The sequence below is a fragment of the Fundulus heteroclitus genome, chromosome 15, assembly GCF_011125445.2.
Source record: "Fundulus heteroclitus isolate FHET01 chromosome 15, MU-UCD_Fhet_4.1, whole genome shotgun sequence".
NCBI classification, from domain to species: domain Eukaryota; kingdom Metazoa; phylum Chordata; class Actinopteri; order Cyprinodontiformes; family Fundulidae; genus Fundulus; species Fundulus heteroclitus.
In genome coordinates this window covers 31,444,474-31,466,424 of record NC_046375.1, presented here as the reverse complement: position 1 = coordinate 31,466,424, position 21,951 = coordinate 31,444,474, and the positions used below count along the sequence as shown (strand labels likewise).

The 21,951-nt window shown below is 40.7% G+C and overlaps 1 protein-coding gene across 8 annotated transcripts in view; it reads left to right on the top strand.

The window, feature by feature from the left end:
• ankrd6b (ankyrin repeat domain 6b) overlaps positions 1–21,951 on the top strand; it is a 175,388-nt gene that overhangs the window by 117,725 nt on the left and 35,712 nt on the right. For all 8 annotated transcript variants that reach the window (XM_036147143.1, XM_036147146.1, XM_036147147.1 and 5 more), the window contains 2 exons: positions 7,016–7,114; positions 12,220–12,297. In XM_036147143.1, the coding sequence (XP_036003036.1) occupies positions 7,016–7,114; positions 12,220–12,297 (177 nt within the window). The remainder of the gene's footprint in view (positions 1–7,015; positions 7,115–12,219; positions 12,298–21,951) is intronic.

The window sequence follows — 21,951 nt, the reverse complement described above, 5'->3', positions numbered from 1 at the left end:
AGTGTAATTAAGGAAAAACTGAAACTTGAAATCAGATCGTACCTAGAGTTTAATGACAATGAAGAGGTTTCACCAACTGTGTTGTGGGATGCTTTAAAAGCAGTAATCCGAGGTAAAATAATAGCTATTTCTGCCACTGTAAAGAAACTTAAAAGTCAGAAACTGAAGGATCTAGAAGACAAACTTATGAGGCTACAGAAAGAGCATTCCAAATCATTACAGGATACAATCAAAACAAAAATAGCAGAAGTAAGGAATGAAATCAATTAAATAAATACACAAGAAATCCAAAGAAGCTGCTTTTTACAAAACAGCAGTACTATGATACAGGGGGGAAAGCATTGAAACTACTCTCTTATAGGTTAAGAAAACAGCAAGCAGAAAGGACAATACACAAAATCAGAAATCCATTGACGAATCAAATAGAAACTGACCCGGAGAAAATAAAACAGTGTTTTGAAGAATACTATCAGAAATTATATTCCCAACCGCAATTAGGTGAGATTAACCAAATTGATACTTTTCTGTCTTTACTAAAACTACCAAAGGTCACTGATGCTCAAAATGAAAGATTGATATCCAAAATTACTGAAGAGGAGATTTTATCAGCTATTAAAAGATTAAAAACATGTAAATCCCCCGGCGCAGACGGTTACAATTCGGAGTGGTATAAAAGTATGCAGGAGGAACTGGTACCAACATTACTGAGAGCATTTAACTGGGTAATGGAGAGAAAAGTGATTCCCTCTTCGTGGAGTGAGGCCATCATCTCTATAATCCCAAAGAAGAATAGAGATAAATTAGAGTGTGGTAATTATCGGACAATTAGTGTATTAAATATTGATTATAAATTGTTCACCTCCATTTTATCTAAAAGATTGGAAATAATACTTCCAGACCTCATTAACAAAGACCAGACAGGCTTTATTAGACAAAGGCAAACCCAAGACAATATTCGAAAAACACTGCATATTATGAAGCATGTTAATCAGCACAAAGTGGAAACTCTGATTTTGAGTTTAGACGCTGAAAAAGCCTTTGATTCGGTACGGTGGGCTTTTCTATATAAAGTTTTATCTAAATTTGGCTTCCATTCAAACATAATTGATACTTTTGACGCACTGTATGGCAAACCTACGGCCAAAATCAAAGTAAATGGGGATTTGACTAATAGTTTTACTTTACAGAGGGGAGCCCGACAGGGCTGTGGCGCCTCTCCACTCCTCTTCGCCTTATTTCTAGAACCCCTGGGGCAATGGATACGACAAAGATCCGATATTAGTGGGGTTACAATGACAGCTGGGGAACAAAAACTGGCCCTATTCGCCGATGACGTGTTGATATTCTTAACACAGCCAAATCAGACACTCCCCAGATTAATGACAGCACTTGAAGAATACGGATCACTCTCAGGATATAAAATTAATGTTAACAAAACCCAGATATTACGTCTAAATTTTAAGCCATCCATTAGAATTAAGAACATGTACAAATGGAACTGGGACTCAGAACACATTAAATATCTGGGGGTAGCTCTGACAAAGGATTTATCTAAATTGGTCGAGGCCAATTACGGACCCTTAACTTCAAAGGTAAAATCTGATTTACAGAGGTGGAACACTGTTCCCTTCTTAAATTTACACTCACGAGTGGAATCAATTAGAATGAATATTCTCCCTCGTATGCTCTACCTTTTCCAGTGTTTACCAATTAAAATACCTCAGAAATATTTTGATGATTGGGACAGGATGTTGGCGAAATACATATGGCAACATAAAAGAGCCAGGGTTAAATACAAAACACTTCAATTAATTAAAGTGAAAAGGGGATTGGGCCTTCCTTGTCTTAATGAATATTACTACGCTGCCCAGCTTAGACCTTTAATCTGTTTAAGTTCGCCAACCTATTCTGCAGGATGGAAGGATATAGAAGTTGTTATTACAAAAGAGGTGCCTATCATGGCGCTTTTGGCAGATACTAAATTACAGAAAACCACACCATATACTTCTGACTTTATTAATGATTCCCTGCTAAATTCCTGGAATGAAATCATTAAAAGGTGTAAACTGGGTGAACTGTCCAATATTTTGAGGTGGTGCGCCTACGACTCTGAGTTTGTGCCAAATAAATATGACGATCGGTTTAAGAGATGGGTATCTAAAGGGTTAACAACCTATCATTCCTTCATCCACAAGGGGGCATTCTCGAGTTTCGAGACCCTAAAGACTAAATATGGTTTAGGTCAAGATGATTTTTACAGGTACTTGCAGATTAGACACTATTTCCACCAAAATTTAATAACAGTATATGAACAGAAAGATTTAGGTTTTTTACAGATATTCTTAACTCTAACCAGGTCTCATTCTCAGAATAATATAATTTCTAGATTATATAAGGGCATTCAGCAATGTACACAAGGCAGCACAGAAGATATAAAGAAGAGGTGGGAAAAGGAGGGAAATATGGTTATCTCACATGACAGTTGGGCCAATATATGTCAGTTTCAGTGGACAATAACAGGGTCGAATACATGGCGAGAGTTCAGTTGGAAGAACATAATCAGGTATTTCATTACGCCTATCCAGAAACGTCATCTAGGTGGTGGGGATGCATGTTGGAGACTATGTGGGGTCTCTGGTGCCAACCACTTCCATATTTTTTGGGAATGTCAAGTTATAAGTAATTATTGGACACAGATAGGTGAACATGTTAATAATGTATTTGGTACTAAAATTCCCCTTAAATGTGAAACACTGTATTTGGGTGATGTTCCTGTGACAAATTGGAATAACAATGACAAAAAATTACTTGGTATGTTACTTATTGCAAGTAAAAAGGCCATCACAAGAAAGTGGCTGAGAGTGGAATCTCCAACTATTGAGGACTGGACTAATATAATACACAAAATATATGTCATGGAAAAGTTGTCTTTTTCCCTCAGGATGCAAAAGGACATGTTTTACAAAATCTGGACTAAATGGACTGAGTACATAAAACCCTTACGATCAGACTTTTATGAAGGATACGTTTCTGTACTTAAAACCTTGTCTTGTGAATATTGGCAGGCTTCCCATATGTTTATGTTTGTGTTTATATGTCTTGATACTGTGAAAACGTTTAAAAAAAAAAAATTATATAAAAAAAAAGATAATCAAAATGCATTCTCGTTCAATTAGAGGTAAGAATATATCACATATGAACAGTAAATCAAACAAGAAAAATGTTTTTATATCAGGACTCAAAGTTGTGCACGTCTTACCGCTAACTGCCGAAAGCAGCATTAACCCGCCCCTTGTGAGCGTGGGGCTACGTGCCTGCCTGCTTGAACTGCGTTCAAGTGCAGTAGGACATACTCATTGCTCTTATCTAACAGCTACCAACACAATAAAACCTGCTATTGTAAAATTAATAACTTATTTGGTGCAATTTGAAGCTTAATCTAAGTCATATTATTAACCTGTTACATTAGCATCGGTTAGCATCATCACTGAAGCGCCGCAGTAGCTAATGCTACCGGTCAACATTTTTCTCTCGTGCCCAAACATTGTAACTGCCAACTATATATCCCTGACCAATTCGACCAAATAGAATTATGTCATTCTATGGCTGTTTATTCGAAGATAGCACTACTCTATGAGGAATAATTGTGCTTTTTTGGGGACAAGAACGGTTGTAAATTTCACTTACCCCACGTACCACAAACATTGGAGACCATTGTCCCCTCCAGCCGTCATCTTCTTCCCTTATGGATGACGAGCTGTCAGTCAAAGGTTTCCTGACACTACTTCCTGTGTGATTGTGTCTGCAAGGTCCAATCAGGAGGAGGCTTACAGAAGAGGTTTGTCGCCGCCCAACCTGTCAAAACACATTTTCCTTTGTCCGAGGAGAAAATCAGTAGGAGCGCGCAGCCATCCTTCAGCGTGGCCACTGGATAGAAAATCATGGCGCAATGAGATCCAGAGCCCGCGTGGGAGGAGCTGGCGCGCGTGGAGAGCGATTTTCTCCTCTCGAAGCAGCAGTTTCTCGTGCGGCGGTAGATAAACCATGTGCAGAAGTAGTTTAACATACATGCGAATATGTTTATTTTGCTCGCGTGACTTATGACATAAACGTGATTCCATATAAAAGTGTCAGGTGTGTTGTGTCATAAGAGTGTCAGCGAGAATGAAAGGAATCTTGTACATCTGTTTGAGTCACACGCGAACAGATGTACAAAATGGTGGTGAGGCCAGCGATGTTGAATGGTTTAGAAATAGTGGCACTGAGGAAGAAACAGGAGGCAGAGCTGGATGTTGCACAGATAACATTTTGACGTTCTCTTTGTCGGTGACAAGGAGTTATAGGATTAGGAATGAGTACAGTAGAGGAACAGCTCATGTTAGATGTTTTGGAAATAAAGACAGGGAGGCCAGATTGAGTTAGTTTGGACGTGTACAGAGGAGGGATAGTGAGGACATCAGTAGAAGGATGCTGAGTCTAGAACTGCTAAGCAGGGGTTCTATAGTTTGATCAATTAGGAGATTTATGGATGGAGTGAAAGGATGTGATGGTAGTTGGTGCGAGAGAAGAAGATGCAGAAGATATGGTTAGATGGAGACAAATGACTAAATATGGCGAACGTGGAAAGTGAAAAGCCAAAAGAAGATCTGATGCTCCCACAACAATTTTTTGCAGAAAATACTGCACTCTCCATAACAGACTTATAGAAGCTTCACTGATGCATCTTCTGTTCAGATGAATACCAACTCCTTGTTCATCTCTTACACAACCAACCTTCATTGGTAGTGGTCTTCCACAACACTGGAACCTTCTACTGGATCAGGCTAACCCCAGGGTTCCACTGAATGCGAAAATGTCGCTGCCAGGCACCCATTCCACCGGGAGTGATTCAAAGTGGAGTACCGCTGCACAGTTGTACTTGGATCACGTGAGGATTGAATCATCACGTGATTGTAGTTTACTTGTAAAATTAAAATTGACGTCCAAGGAGCTAAGTATCAAGTGAGATCCCGCGGTCGTTTGTGCTAGAGCTGCAGGTAATGACATATTGATGTTTCACAGTAAAATTTGCTATAGAGTCTGCACATGTAGTCTTTTACTTGTGCAGCAGATCGACTTTCCTTTTCATCAACTGACTTCCTGCCTGAACAACCCGTTCTGCTATAGATTGAGATGGAGTCGACAGGGCAGAAATAGAACAGCCTCGTATTTTAGAGAAGTGGCAAACTGCTCTGCACAGGTTTCAGGATTCTGGGCTCTTGGACTTACACAATGTGGACCTACAGCATTATTCTGGTTCAGTCTCTACAGCTGCCTCTTCTCCTGACTTCTAGTGACATACAGGTGGGTGGGGAGGCAAAGCGAGCACCAGCATCCCCTGATTTGGTTCAAGACAAGCATGTAGAAGCAGAAGGGTCCATGGCCGACGTGGAAGACCTTGGTTAAATGTGAATATTTAAAGTTTTCTTTAACTTCTGTCATGTTCTGGCCTGTCTACTTGCTGCCACTCATCCTGGTATAATCAAGATCATCTGATGCACCTATGAGCCTCCTCCCTTGGCAGCTCTAATATGCTCATCTCCTTCACCTATTCATCTGTGTATATATATATATATATTAGACTATATAGATACAGATATAAACAGACAGTCGCCAGATTATTGAAAACCTTTTTGCCAGTAGATGTCCAGCATTGTTCCCTGCCTGATCTCAGTTAATGCCTAAGGCTACATTTCCACGGATTTCCCTACCTTGCCTAGCTTGTGAGACATCTATGCTACCTTCTGTTTTCTGGACCCAACCTGAACTGACACCACGATCATGAGCCTTGCTTATCCTTAAGGATCTGTCTGCTTTAATTGCCTTCCCTGCCTCCAACCCACGCCTAGTCTTAAGGTGCGTTCACACAGAATGCAAACAAGATGAATGAAGCGAGTAATTTATATATTATCCCTACGTAAAGGCACCTCCAGGAGCAAATTAACAGTCCACAATGCAAACAATGTGTTTTGAGCGATACAAATGGCACAAAATGGGCCAACAGAGCCAAGCAAAACTGTCAATAGAGTAAAGCAAGCAAAATTTTGCTCAAGTTAAAAAATCTAATTTGCATTGCAATTAAGGATGCTCCATGTCCATTTCTTTAAGCACAAAAATGTTTTTTATGTGTTACATATTTAGATAATACAATTAGGCTATATTTATATTGATCGGTGATTGATGTACTAATGAAGAAGCCTATAGTTAGTGTCCAAGAGGGATCCATCTGCTGACACAGGGCAGCAGCTTCCACTCTGGGAGCCTAGAAAAGACAGAACTACAGCTGTAAGCAACTGTCATCCAGGCGCAGCTACAGATGGTGGTACTCGCCGAACCACAGATGGGACATTTACACCAATGCTATTGTTCGGCTTTCCACATTAAATATAGCACAGTGACTAATTCTGTAAAATCCATCCCTTCCCCCGTGAGTTCAACAGACAGGCAAGCATTTTGACACTCCTATTTGATAATTCCATGAAGCGGGCTGGGGGAAAATAGCTGTGTTGTCAGCGTGGATTGTTTGCAAGAGAGAAAGAGTGATGAAATGTCAAGTCACCAATGGCAGGCGATCACGTTCAGTGTGAACATACCTTTACTATACTGATTCAAGCTTCTGGTGGGTTGCATATCTGTCACCCTGCGGAGCAGCCTGTCATCCTGCCAATTGCCTCCTGCTGCTAACAGTCTGCTCTCAGCATCATCAGGCTTCTGCTTGCTCCTGTTTTTTCCTATTAATAAACTTTAAAGTGCAACACTGTGTCTGGCTAAATATTGGGTTCTCTTGCATTTTAGGAACAACCAAAATCACATTTGCTATGGTTGTGGAAACCCTTTAACTTCCACCTTATTGTGAGGCATGGGGGACGTGGATTGACAATATACTACTTTTTTAAAAGACAAACAAATGTTTGCTTAAATTGATCCACTTGTCTGCGGACTGCTGTGATGTGGTGTTTGTATCTTTGTCCTTCAGGTTGGAGACACTCCACTCCACATGGCAGCTGCCCTGAATCACAAGAAGACAGTACGTTTGCTGTTGGAGGCCGGAGCAGACGTTCACATCCAGAACAATGTGGGTGCCTTTGGCTGATTATCATTGTCCTACTCTGAAATCTTACAGTAACTCTGTTTCTACAGTTTTTTTTTTTTTTTTTTTTTTTGTAGGAATCAGCTTTACTAAGACTTAAACAGTACTGTTTATCATTTTATGTGATTTAATTTCCTTTTTGGTATGGTTTTGTATTGATTAGAAAACTAACAAACTGTCTTCAATTGTGGATTTCTTGAACAGCACCTTGTGTCTTTCTGTACAGTAACAAGAGAAACAGATATGCAGCTAAAAGCATGTCTGTAGCTGCAAGCTTAGTCTTGATGGTTAGGACATGAGACCTCAGTTTACAAATTAAAATGACCAATGTAGCATACATATTGTAGTGAGGCCAAGCGACATAAAAATGTTTTAATAACTCAGTCATCTAACTTTTCGAAATCAATCAGAAGGATGAAATGTCAGCTCAGGCGGAAGTTACCCGACTAATCAGATGTCTTCAGGCTAACACTAGGGCTAATTCATGATGACAAAACCAGGATGGATTTAGCATATGTTTGGTGGCCTATAACCACCAAAACTACTGGTCTCACACTCAAAAACTTGATATCACTTTGGTTATTGGATGATTCTGCTTAAAAAAGGGAGTAGGCACACCTTTCGTTTCCCAGCTAGTTTTTGTGCTACATGGCTACAAAGGTTAAACCTTTCTTGTTAAACTCCTCCTACATTTTTTGTGCAATCCACGCAAAACTTTATATATAAGCGTGTCATGGACAAATAAAAAAAGTCAACGTGGTAGATTTTTGAATTTTGACTTTTTCGAAAAATAATGCTAAAATAAGTGATTGTTAGCTAGCTAGGTCTAAATGTAATTGCTGATTAATTCTAAAACCCTAACAGATTTTAACATGTCCTTCATAACCCTTACTCCAAATAAGATTTTGCACACGTGTCCCGCGTTTGAGGATCGTCCATCACTAGGGAGCGCTGTGATGTCAAGAAATCTGCTACGCAAGAATGGCTGATCGGATTTTTACAAAACCTTCTTCATCCCCTTTCAGTCATAGCCCTGAACTAAAGTATTAAATATGGTAATGATTGAAACAAGTGGGCGGGGCCTATTTCCAAAAGTGTCAAAAAAACCTTGAAAACTTCAAACAATTACCGAAAATCAATTTTGTGGTGTAACAATCTTGGATTTTCAGAGTGTATTCCTTGAACAGGGTGTAACAATTCTCTGATTGCATGTACTGATGTTTTTGAAAGTCCCACACATTCAGACTAAACGTGGACTTCAGTTTGGTAAAAATCCAGGCGATTTTGACCTATTTAAAAGACATTGAAATTCACATGTGCAAGACTATAAAGATTAATATTTTTTTTCTCTGAAATGCTTTTTTCAATGGGCGTTTAAAAAATCACATAGTTAGATAAAGCACTCTTTGAGATCCATGAATATCTTCAGAATTTTAGAGCAAACCGTTGATTTTTAACAAATTTATGAATTTTATGATCTGTTCACCGCTCCAGAGCTCCGACTATTCAGAGCTGTGAACAGGGTGGCCATTTTGCCCATATTTGGGCACATCACAGGATGTGACGTCACATCCCGTGATGTTTCTAAGCGGAGCAGAAACCTGAAGAGGGAGGAATTGGAATTTGAAATCAGAAAAGCTCAAATTAATAAAGAAAGTATTGTAGCAGTGTTTTTTGATATAGAAAATGCATATGATATGTTGTGGAAAGAAGGTTTATTATTTAAAATTATAAAGATGGGTATTACAGGTAGGATGTATTGGTGGATAAAAAATGTCTAACTAAAAGACAAATACAAGTTCAAATAGGTAATTATCATTCTGAGAAATATATTGTTGAAAATGGTACTCCACAGGGAAGTATAATAAGTCCTTTATTATTTTCGATAATGCTAGATGACGTGTTTCAAAATATAGATAATAGAATGGGGTTTTCTCTTTTTCCTTATGATGGAGCTATGTGGAAGAGAGGAGGGAACTTGGAGTTTATTACTAAAAAGATGCAACAAGCTATTTTTAAAATTGAAGAATGGTCATTAAAATGGGGATTTACATTCTCAGTGGATAAGACTAAAACAATGTTCTTTTCAGGGAAGAAAATTAATGATGTTAAATTAAAATCATATAATCAAGAAATAGAAACAGTGAAACAATTACAAATTTTAGGAGTTTGGTTGACGAAAGAATAACATGGAATATACACATTCAAAGAGTCTTAATTCAATTCAATTAAATTTTATTTATATAGCGGCAATTTATGAAACATGTCATCTCGAGGCACTTTACAAAGTCAAAATCAATCATATTATACAGATTGGTCAAAAATGTCCTATATAAGGGAACCAGTTGATTGCTTCAAAGTCCCGACAAGCAGCATTCACTCCTGGAGAAGCATAGAGCTACAGGGAGAGTCGTCTGCATTTTCCATGGCTTTGCAGCAATCCCTCATACTGAGCAAGCATAAAGCAACAGTGGAAAGAAAAACCACCCATTAGCGGGAAGGAAAAACCTCCAGCAGAACCGGGCTCAGTATGAACGGTCATCTGCCTCGACCGACTGGGGGTTAAAAAAGACAGAGCAGAGACACAACAAGAAAGACAAAAAAGCACAGAAGCACACATTGATCCAGTAATCTGTTCTACATTAGATGGTAATAGCGGGTGATCTGTCTTCTCTGGATGATGTCACAGTTAACAAAACGTCAGACCAGGTGTACCTACTATGAAGAAAAAAGAGAGAGCAAAAAGTTAAAGCTGAAATGACAACAGTCAATGCAATGCAAAACTGCATTGCATCTACTTTTTTTAGACAAATGCAAGAAAGTGATAAATATTATGACATGCTTAATTGGTAGGGAGTGGGGAGCAGATAGAATAGCACTAAATAATATATATATAGGATTAATTAGATCAGTGATAGATCATGGAAGTAGTGTTTATAATTCAGCAGCAGAGAGAAATCTACAAAAATTAGATCGGATTCAGTATCAAGCATTGAGATTATGTACAGGAGCAATTAAAACTACTCCAACAGCAGCATTATTAGTAGAAATGGGAGAAATGCCACTTGCATTTAGAAGAGAGCAATTAACATTGGTAATGCCAGATAATGATGCAAATGTGCAAATACGGTGTAGACTCTAGTTTACAGTTCAACAGTCAGATGGCAACACAAAAAAGCTGTTGCAAAACCTGGTGGACCTGCAGCAGGTGCTGCAAAACCTTTTCCCAGTGGACAGCAGGGAGAACATTCCATGGTGGGGTTGTGAGGGGTCTCTGATGATGTTATGGGCTCAGGACAGGCAGCGCTGGGGTGAAATGTCTTTAATGCAGGGTAGGGTACCCCGATGATCCCTTCTGCTGTCATCATCACTCTCCTCAGGTTCCTCAAGTCAGAGGCGATGCAGCATCCACACCACACAGACAAACAGCTGGTCACAATGGCCTATTTCCAAAAGTGTGAAAAAAAAACTTGAAAACTTCAAGAAATTACCAAAAATCAATTTTGTGGTGTAACGATCTCAGATTTTCAGGATGTATTCCTTGAATAAGGTGTAACAATTCTCTCACTGCATGTATTGAGGTGTTTGAAAGTTGCACACTCTGATTTTTTAAAAGTTTGGAAAATGGAGAAATCAATGTATTTTCCACAAATATTGTTAAATCCCCAAAACAATGGCCTCTATTTGTAAAGCACATGCAGACTAAACATAGAGTTCAGTTTGGTAAAAATCCAGGCGATGTTGACTTATTTACAAGACATTGAAATTTAAATGTGCAAGACTATAAAGTTCAATATTTTTTTCTCTTAAACGCTTTTTTCAATGGGCATTTAAAAAAAATCACGTAAGTAGATAAAGCACTATGTGAGATCCATGAATATTTTCAGAATTTTAGAGCAAACCATTGATTTTTAATGAATATTTTTCGTATTAGGTACCAACATATCAAAAAAGGAATTTTCAGAAAATTATGTTGGCTGACACCTGCTGGTGAAACAAAGATAATACAGTAATAGATAACTACCGTTTAACGTCTGTTAATGGTCTCAGAGATAATATTAGTGCCACCAATGAGTATATATATATATATATATATATATATATATATATATATATATAACTTCTTATTTGCTTATGATTGAAATGATCACCTGATATATTATGCAACATAAAACAAATTCTATAATATGACTACTGTATTTTGTAAGTGCATAACTAAAGGAGGAAAGCTGTTTGAGACAGGTGGTAGGGGGGCACCGATGACACCTTTATTGCAGTAATAACTATAAGAAACAACACCTACCTTGAGATGTACCAGTGCCTATGTAATATTGGAGAACTGCTATGGTGAAATGCATTGTATAGAAAACCGTTTGGGATCACAAGCGAATCTGTGAAAAATTTCTGTTATCCTGCAAAATATAAATTCATGATCCGTTCCAGATGCATGTTCGTTTGGCTGAGCAGGGGGAGCCAGCATGCTCAAAGGGGCGGGGTATGGGTGGGCTTGGAACCCGTTAATAACTGCTTGCAGTTCTAGTTAAACTTGTTATTCTGTGTTATTTAAAGATTTTAGACATTAAATAACATACAACCCCCAGCCTTAATGAAACTCTTTCACATGTCCTCTCAGGCATTCTGATAAACTGTTTGACAGTACCAACCTAGCAAGGTCATACACTCCTCCTGTTTTAAAATCCTTGGCCACCAATGGTGTAAATAAGAACTTGCTTTAACTTTCATTATACTGTGGTTCTATAAGGATGTTGTTGGAGTGACCTGCTAAGAGGCATTTAGATCAGTTTAAAGTCAACATCCAAAGTGCGTGCATGCGTGCAAATGTGTGCTGCCAGATGGTTCTTGAAATGTTACAATTCAAAATACACAGCAGTGACCAAACATTTGTCTTCAAAGGGAAAGTCTTCCACATATAGGACCTTGACTTTAAGTGTAAAATGTCTCTCTCTGTTGCCAGGTAGATAGCTGTGCTCAGTTTATCAGCATCTTTAAGGATATAGTTTTTCATAACAGCTCCCATGAATGGACTAATCAGAACACTTTGCCTTTAATGTTTTTCTTTGTTTCTTTAGGCGAGTCAGACTGCTCTGGACCTGGCCAGAGATCAAAACAACCCAGAGGTGGCTCTACTTTTAACTAAGGCTCCCCAGGTACAACTCTCACTGATAAGCAATGAAAGGGTGTGTGATAGCCTGGCCAAAGTGGCTGAAGATGTCGTCCAATGTAGTAAGATGGTTTATTTACAATAATCGGGAACAACAACAAGGCATTTACAAAAGTAAAAATATTAATAACTCAACAGTTAACAGATGAACATACAGCTGAAATCAGAAGTTTGCATACACTATATAAAGACTCAAGCTTTTTTTTCCACTGTCAGACATGACATCTAAATAAACCTTTCCTGTCTTAGGTCTGTTAGGATTACCAAAGTATTTTTTTTCTAAATGCCAGAATAATGAGAGCGACAATTTTTTGGACATTGTTTTATTACTTTCTTAAAGGTCAGACATTTACATACATTTTTGTTCATATTTGGTGCTCCTGCCTTCAAAGCTACAGTTGGTAATCCTGTTCAGAAATCAACCAAAAACGTTGACTTGAGGGTGAGTTACCCTTTAAAGTCCCACTGTTTAAGATTTATAGACCAGGTCACGCGTGACGTCAGCGCTACATCCGGGTCCCGCGGGTAGGCAAAAACAGTACTGTTCTCGTCTACTACATGACAAAACGGGTGATTTAGAGTGTACTTTTAGTTAGTTTTGGAATCTAAACAATGCCTACGACTTGTTGTGCTCCCGGTTGCACACAGAGGCATTCCAAATCGTCGGGTGTACGTTTCTGTCGTTTACCGAAGGATGAAGAAAGAAGAAAGAAATGGATAATTTCAATGAAAAAAGCGCAGGCAGACAATCCCAATGGACTGTGGGAGCCATCATACCACGACAGAATTTGCAGTCTACACTTCATCTCCGGTAAATACAACTTAATTCTGCACTAGTCATTGTTCTACTTAAATAGCGGCGGAGGGGAGGTGGTGATTGCTAGACGGGGCCGGGAGAAGCGGAGTCGATGCTCTGCAGCACGCCGCATCATTTTAGTTTTCTTCGTGCAATCAGTGTGCAATAATGTTCACCACACAGCGGCTGCATTACGCCCCTGTTCACGCACGCTAGTACGTCTGTGTTTACGCTGCAACATCGCCGACACCCCCACCCATTTTAACAAGACAAAAACACCAAAATAATCCGTAGTGAACAATGTTTTTTTTAACCTACCGGGCGGGTCTTCCTCTCTGCTGAGGCGCGGTCTGTGTCCGACTCCGCTTTCTGCTGTTACACAAACATATCTGAACATCCATCCATTTTCTAACCCCCTTAATCCCTCATGGAGTTGCGGGGGTTGCTGGTGCCTATGTCCCGATATAAAATAATTGTAGCCGTCCAGTGGTTTCATGGGCTTTCGTGCTCTCTCGTGTGTACTGGCCTGCCGTGTTTATAAGGCAGCTGTATATGTCGCTGTACGGAACACTTGGCCAGCATTTCACAGACTCGCTCCGTCCCTTCAGGCTTTTGCTGTGTGGATCTTGCAATCTGATACCATCAACCATCAGCTTACTCTTAAAACGATCTTGTGATACGTTATCTAAAGAAGGAAAATACGTGGAGAACTCGTCAGTTTCTCTGTTTGTGTCCGCCATTGTGTTCGCCTTTTGCCTACCAGTACAGTGCGCATGTGCGAATAAACCTGCATCAAAACAATAATAATGAACTGGTCTATACCCATGTAGTGGTGCCCTAAATGAATTACAAACAACCTCGGCATCAAGCACGTAATAACTACTACAAAAGCCGCAAAGTGTAATAAATGTGACAATTTCGACAAGTCTATCCTCCATGTATCAGCCAAACTATTTAAAAAAAGTGTGGCTTTTAGTCCCAAAAATATGATAAAACACATAAGGCTGACAAGTTTGTTCCCTTTCAGCTACTGAAATCAGAAATGGCGACGCAACATGGTGTCACTCAGTGGGTGCACCAACACATATGTATTTATAAACTACTAATTCTAAGTTATGAGAACACTCTAATTTCTGATGCGACTGTTATACTTTGGCAGAATACGTATTTATGAAAGCAATACTTGTTTTTTGCTAATAAAAAGCCAAATTAAAAATTAGAGTGGAATGTAAATAAAGTTAAAAATCTTGGTGTTGTTTTCGACCAAGACATGTCATTTAAATCCCATATTAAACAGGTTTCCAGAGTTTCCTTTTTTCACCTCCGGAATATCGCCAAAGTTAGAAACATTCTGTCCAGGGGTGATGCTGAAAAACTAGTCCATGCATTTGTTACTTCAAGGCTGGACTATTGTAATTCTTTACTATCAGGAAGTCCACAAAATGCAGTTCGAAGTCTTCAGCTGATCCAAAATGCTGCGGCAAGAGTTCTGATGAAAATCAACAAGAGGGATCATATTTCTCCAATTTTAGCTTCCCTTCATTAGCTTCCTGTTAAATCAAGAATATAATTTAAAATTCTCCTTCTAACGTATAAAGCCCTTAATAATCAAGCTCCATCATATATCAGAGCTCTGATTACCCCGTAATCTAACTCCTAACAGAGCACTTCGCTCTCAGACTGCAGGTCTGCTGGTGGTTCCTAGAGTCTCTAAAAGTAGAATGGGAGGCAGATCCTTTAGCTATCAGGCTCCTCTCCTGTGGAACCAACTCCCAGTTTTGGTCCATGAGGCAGACACCCTATCTATTTTTAAGACTAATCTTAAAACTTTCCTTTTTGACAAAGCTTATAGTTAGAGTGGCTCATGTTACCCTGAGCTATCTCTATAGTTGTGTTGTGATAGGCCTAGGCTGCTGGAGGACATCAGGGTCTAATTTACTCACTCTACTGATTTCTACTGTTCTTCAGTCTACTGTTCTCCAGTTTCGCATTGTATTACATTGAAATGACTGTCGTCATTTCAGTTTTTAACTTTTTGCTCTCTCTCTTTTTCTTCATAGTAGGTACACCTGGTCTGGCGTTCTGTTAACTGTGACATCATCCAGAGAAGACGGCTCACCCGCTACTACCATCTAATGTAGAACAGATTACTAGATCAATGTTTGCTTCTGTGCTTTTTTGTCTCTCTTGTTGTGTCTCTGCTCTGTCTTCTGTAACCCCAGTCGGTCGAGGCAGATGACCGTTCATACTGAGCCCGGTTCTGCCGGAGGTTTTCCTTCCCGTTAATGGGGAGTTTTACTTCCCACTGTCGCTTCATGCTTGCTCAGTATGAGCGATTGCAGCAAAGCCATGTACAATGCAGACGACTCTCCCTGTGGCTCTACGGTTCCCCAGGAGCGAATGGTGCTTGTCGGGACTTTGATGCAATCAACTGGTTTCCTTATATAGGACATTTATGACCAATCTGTATAATCTGACCCAATCTGTATAATATGATTGAACTTGATTTTGTAAAGTGCCTTGAGATGACATGTTTCATGATTTGGCGCTATATAAATAAAATTGAATTGAATTGAATTTAATTTAATGTAGTGCATATCAATAAAATCATCTGATCACGCAGTAAATACATCCCAAAATCAATACCCATACTGGTTTTGATCTAAGGTGCACTGCCTAAAACAAGAGCTCCCAAACCTGAGATTTGTGCCTACAGCTTCAATGGCAATTTATATAATACTCAAATATCCATTAGTGAGAGATTTGGAATTAAAAGGCAACATTTATTCCACAGATGTTAGTGAGTCTTCTGAAGATCACTATGTTATGCTAGCATGTCTGTTTAGTTTAAGCAGATCCTCAGCTCACCAAAAGGGTAATCCTATGCATTTGACAGGACAAGGTATAATTGTGTTTCTATGTTCCAATTTCTCTTGTTTTTTTCTCTTAGAAATGTTTTCAGAATAGGCAGACAGCTCCTTTATGATTCCAGACTGCTGAATTTGTTGAGGCAATGATATAAAACTATACACATATTTAAAACAAAACTTTAAACACTGTACAGTGAAGTATAATTCTTGAATTTGTGCAGTTGCGTGACATAAATATGTAAACATGACTTATCAGTTAAATAAGACTAAAAAAGTGTTGAGAATACAGAACTGGACAAGGAATGAATCAGTTAGGCAAAAGAGGCATTAGTATTCCTGTCTGAGGAGATTAGTTGTACAAGATGATGGATTGAGATTTCTTTTACTGGCTGCTACAGCAGCAGAATTGTAGGAGTCTGCTCACCCAGATTGTGGTGGGAGGGTGGAGGGATTCCAGTTTACCCCCTATCCTCCTCACCACCAACAACTCTAAAAAGTCTTATTTATGGAGCCAGTCGTCCTAGCAGTTTATGCAGTGTACTAGTGTTGCTGTCTCTGTTGTTGCTTTTGCTTTTATTTGTTGGTACGTGTAACCCCCGGTTGTTTCTATTAAGAATTATATGTAATTTTGGGTTTCAGGTTCACAGTTCTGGACCAGTTATCACAATTCTACCTACCACAACATGGACTATTGCTTCCCATTTATCTGATATTTTATGCTTTACACGTAAGCGGACATTTCTAATGAGAACTCGGTCTCCAACATCCAAGTCCGAAACTGTTACACGCTTGTCGTATCTTGTTTTGTTTTGACTTAATGTTTTTACAGCATTTGCTGTTGCAGTTTTGTAACTTTGCTGAAGACGCGACTTGAGAGTCTGAACATACTGGGAATGCGACATGTGTTGACCACCTTGCACCGGTAACCGGTAAAGTGAGGTCAACTGGCAAGCGAGGTCAACTGGCAAGCGAGGTCAACTGGCAAGTGAGGCTGGCGGCCGAACATGAGTTCGTATGGCGTGAATCCCGTTACCTCGTTCCTCGTACAATTATATGCATGAACTAGCAGCTTTACAAACTCACGCCACCAAGACTTCTCTTAATTTTCCAGATTACCCAACATGTTCAATAAGGTGCGATTGAAACGCTCAACTGGGTTTCCACGAGGGTGGTACGGAGTTGTCCTCACCTTATGTATGTTGGCTACTTGGCAAAGTTCCTTAATCATGCGAGACTCAAAATCAGGTCCCCGATCACTGTGGAGTCTTTCTGGAAACCCATAATGTACAATAAAATTGTCCCACAGACACTTTCTGTCATTGTTCGGGCCTTTTGGTTGGGCGTCGGTATGGCAACTGCAAATTTTGTAAAGTGGTCTGTGATAACAAGGATGTCCTTCGTTCTATCTGCTATCGGGTTCCAAAGAAAGGAAGTCCATACAGAGTAACTCAAGAGGTCTTGTTGTATTGATATTAACCAATGGTGCAGCCTTCTCTGGCAAGGCCTTTTGGTGCACACATCGGCCACACATTTTCACTTTCTTGTCAACATCAAAAGTAATCTTGGGCCAGAAAAACCTCGTTCTGACAAGATCTAGGGTACGATCAACACCCATGTGTCCCATGTGATCATGCAAGCTCATCAAGACCATGTCACGGAGCTCAGCTGGCAAAACTAGCTGATAAGAAGTTTGTCGGTAAAGTGTCTTCGGTAAAGCACCTTATTGAGGAGCTCGAGACGCGGTAGCTCTCTCAACAAGAGTGGAAGTTCTGGGAGCTCGCTCCGTAGCGTAGGAGGTGGCTTCTCCCCGCACTCAAATTGGTGAATAACATGCTTCAAACACTGATCGGCCCTCTGTTTACTTGCTAACCCAACCTCAGTTAAGTGCGGAATGTGCGGTAATCCTCCAAGCTGGTCCTCTTTCCCATAACTGTCAGGTACCGCTCTGGTGGAGGTGGTCAGTGTTTCAACCAAAGTAGTATTGCTATGAACATCAAGATTGTCACTGTAGACAAAGTGCCTCTCACAAATGGCTTGAACAACTGCTTGGTCAACAGCATCGATATTGTCCGGGTCAGCGAAATGGTCACGAGTGAACTGCCAGATCCGCTTCCTCTCCCTCTGCGACTTGGAATCGTCCAACAGCTCGCCATGAAGTCTGCGTGGCAATCCGTCAGCATCTGCATTTTGTTTCCCCAGTCTGTAGACAAGTTTGAATGAAAATGTAGACAAGGTTGCAAGCCATCTGTAACTCGTTGCATCGAGTTTCGCAGTGGTCAAGATGGGTCAATGGTCAATGCGTCAATGGGTTACTGTCAGTAACCACAGTGAAGTTTTTCCATAAAGATAGTCATAAAGATAGTCATAGAATTTTTCAGCAACTGACCACTTTAGTGCAAAAAAACTCCAGCTTATGGGCTGGGTACTGGCTCTCACTCCGTGATAGCCCCCTGCTCGTATAAGCCATGACTCCGAGCTGACCATCTTGTTCTTGGTAAAGAACGGCAGCAAGGCCGCTGGTGCTGGCATCAGTGTGTAATACATACGGCTATGTGTGTAATACAGGAGTGGTGGTAAGCGCTTCAATTACCTGCTCGAATACCTGCTGACACTCAGGGGTCCAATGACGCCAAAGGGCTCCTTTGGGTCATGGTAAGTCTGATCAGTTGAATGTTTCAAGTTGGATTTCTTATGTGGAGGTGGGTACCCAGAAGTCAGGCCGTGCAAGGGCTTCACAATGTTAGAGTATCCCTTCACAAACCTCCTGTAGTACCCGGCAAAACCCAAGAATGACCTAAATTCTCGCAGGTTTTGGGGGACTGGCCAGGTCTTAAGAGAAGCAACCTTCTCTGGGTCAGTTCCAACCCCATTCCTGGAAACGACATGCCCAAGATATCTGACAGATGTCTTGAAGAAAGAACACTTCTCAGGTGAGAGTTTTAGACCAAACTCCTTCAAATGACCAAGAACTTTAATAAGTCGAGCTCCATGATCTTCCAAGGTCTTTGAGAAGACAATCAGATTGTCTATGAAAACCAAGACTTCTTTCAAATGCATATCGCCCATGCATTTCTCCATTAGCCTTTAAAAGGTACTTGGTGCGTTTGTCACACCCTGTGGCATCCTATTGAATTCCCAAAACCCCAGTGGGCATACGATTGCTGTTTTGGGTTTATCCTTCTCTTCAAAACCACTGAGAACCTGAAAGTGCAGAGAAGGTGTCTTCAAGCTTGGGAAGTGCATAGGCATCCTTTATTGTCTGCGGGTTCAGCTTTCGGTAGTCAATGCAGAGTCTGACAGTACCGTCCTTTTTTCGGACAACCACAATTGGGGACGAAAAAGGTGACTCCGATTCCCTAATTACCCCAGCATGCAAGAGCTCTTGGATATGCTTGCAAACAGCTCCAACATCAGCTGGATGTAGTGGCCGAGGCCGCTGCTTGAAGGGAATCTCGTTGGAAAGCTTAATGTGATGCGGCACTTTATCTCGAATATGCGCTCTTTCCAATCAGTTGGGATTGGTGAATCCCCAAAGTCGAAGTTCAAGTTTGACTTCTGAGCTGACTCAGCATTGGCTGGTGAATTCACATGCTGTTGGTACAAGATGCTCTGGTAAGTACTAACATCGCCGAGTTTACACCCCGCAGGGATGACAACCTCATGCTCAGATACATTACTAATAATGACTGGAAGCTTAAAAAATCGCTGGTTGGAAAGGTCAACCAAGAAAGACTTCACTATTAACCCGCCAGGCAAAGTAGATGAAAAGATGATTGCTCAACAACAGTCTTTTCATTCAGGAAGTCGTTAGCTACAGCGAAGCCTTCAATAAAAACGGTTCTTCCTGCTGGAACGACCTCAGTGTTTTTCCCTTGTAGCTTTACCATGCCATGGCTACCGCTAGCCTGTCTACACCTGAGTTCAAGGACCTTGATCACAGCTTGGTAACCGTAATGGGCTGGCTGATAGTTGGTTGACTATCAGCCAGAGATTGTGCAAAGGTTTGATTTCTTGTTCAGCTAGATGCTGTTCATAAAATGAATGTGAAACGGTGGTGACCCGTGACCCCATATCAAGCAGACAGTTAACTTGCTTACCGTTGATGGTTACTTCAGCTGTACTTCTGGTACCAACCAACCCGGAAGGAAGCTTAAAGGAGTGGTTTCTTTTAGAGTGTCCTGAAATGGTACACTTTTGAACCTTGTATTTCTTTGAGGAGCGTGGCTGCTTCTCTTCAGCCCCTGTCTGCCCCAGGACAGGGACTGAACCTAGTTTAACGGTAAGTCAGGGTAGTTCTGTCTTTCCTCCAACTGTTTTCTCTTTTCAGCCACTAAAGTCAGATGTGAATCATTAGTGCAAACTGTTATGTGTCCGTATCAACGGGTCTGAGTCTGTTTGTGTAGGTCGTTCTTGGTTGCTTTGTCACATCTGGTTTTATACTGTGTGATGCTGCTACTCTGTTCTGGGTTTTTCCTGTAGCTCCCCTATCACTAGACCCCTTAGGCTTCTTCTGAGCAATCAAAGTGGTTAGCTGACTCTGGAGGCTAGCTACCTGCTTCTTAAGATCATCAGTTGCGCTGGACTGGGTCTCTGGGTTCTCTATATGTTAAAAAATACAGCCACTTCGTGAGTGGAGCTGAACTCTCTGCTTTGTGGAACCTACATGCCTCCTCATGCGACTCGCTTTGGCTGCCTGCCTGTCCTTCTCAGTACGTAGGATTAGTAAAAGCTCTGAATATGGGGGTGGGAGATTTTCTTCTGCTCAAGTTGTAAACTAGAGAGCAGAGCAGCGTCCCAGCACCCTCTACAAAACTGTTTAAGGAGGTGTTTATTTACTTCCCCAGGTGCAACCCCACCTCTCTTAACAGCCTGGTTAAGCGTGAGCTGTAACCGCTGTAGGTAAGCTGATGGCTTCTCGCCTGGATCCTGGAGAGTACTCATGAATTGAGCAAACAGCTCTTCTCCATCTTCAACTGCACCAAAAGCAGAATCTAGAAGTTGCAGATAGACTGAAGGCAATGAATTGGAGTCTAGGCCTCTTACCACATCCGCTGCTGGTGAAAGCAGACTCTCCAAGATTCTACGAGACACCTGAAGAGGAGACATGCTGGGATCATTCAGGAGAAGGTCAATATGTGAACGCCAAGTGTCATAATCTACTTCACTATTGGGTCTGGGAATTTTCCCTGAAAATGAGCGAAGTCGGACTGGGAATGACGATAAAGAGCCCGCATCCTCCCTCCTCACAATGTGAACCTCTGGTGGATTGACGTCACTTGCAGAAAGGGATGGGGCCCTCCTTCCATCTACGACTGGTGCTGAAGTAGCACTGTTTTCACCACTGTCATTCTGAGGGGGACCTGGGAAGAGACTGGTAGTCTGTGGGGACTCTACAGGGGACTCACAGAGTGCTAAAGGCGACAGCTCCTCTGCAGATTGCATGCTTTCAACATCACTACTGATCTGTGTCATCATTTCTCTTAAGACAGCTTCATAGTCTTTGCCGCTTAGCTTTGCTAGCTCTTTTAGCTCTGTCAAGAAAGTTTTTGTAGCACGGCTACCTAGCTTAGAAGTGTAAACACTACTTAAAGCTTCAACATTGTATACAACATTTGGATCACCTTCTAATGTGTATCTCTATGGTAAGAGTGGCTGCAAAGCTTCTACAGCTGAGCCACTTTCCAGTCAATGATCAGGTTTTTGTGTAACTCGGAAGACTCATCATCAACCAAAAGAGTGCGCTGAACGGCACCATACTTCTTGAGGAAGTCAATCACTTCTTCATCCTGAACTAATCCAGTTATTCCATCAACAATGACTGCGTTGGGTATTTTAAAACTTGACCTCTGGATAAAATCCATGTTTCAATAATTCAAGATTGATGTCACCTATACTGGGCTCCTGGCTGGTGGCTCGCCACGTTTTGTAACCCCTGGTTGTTTCTATTAAGAATTATATGTAATTTTGGGTTTCA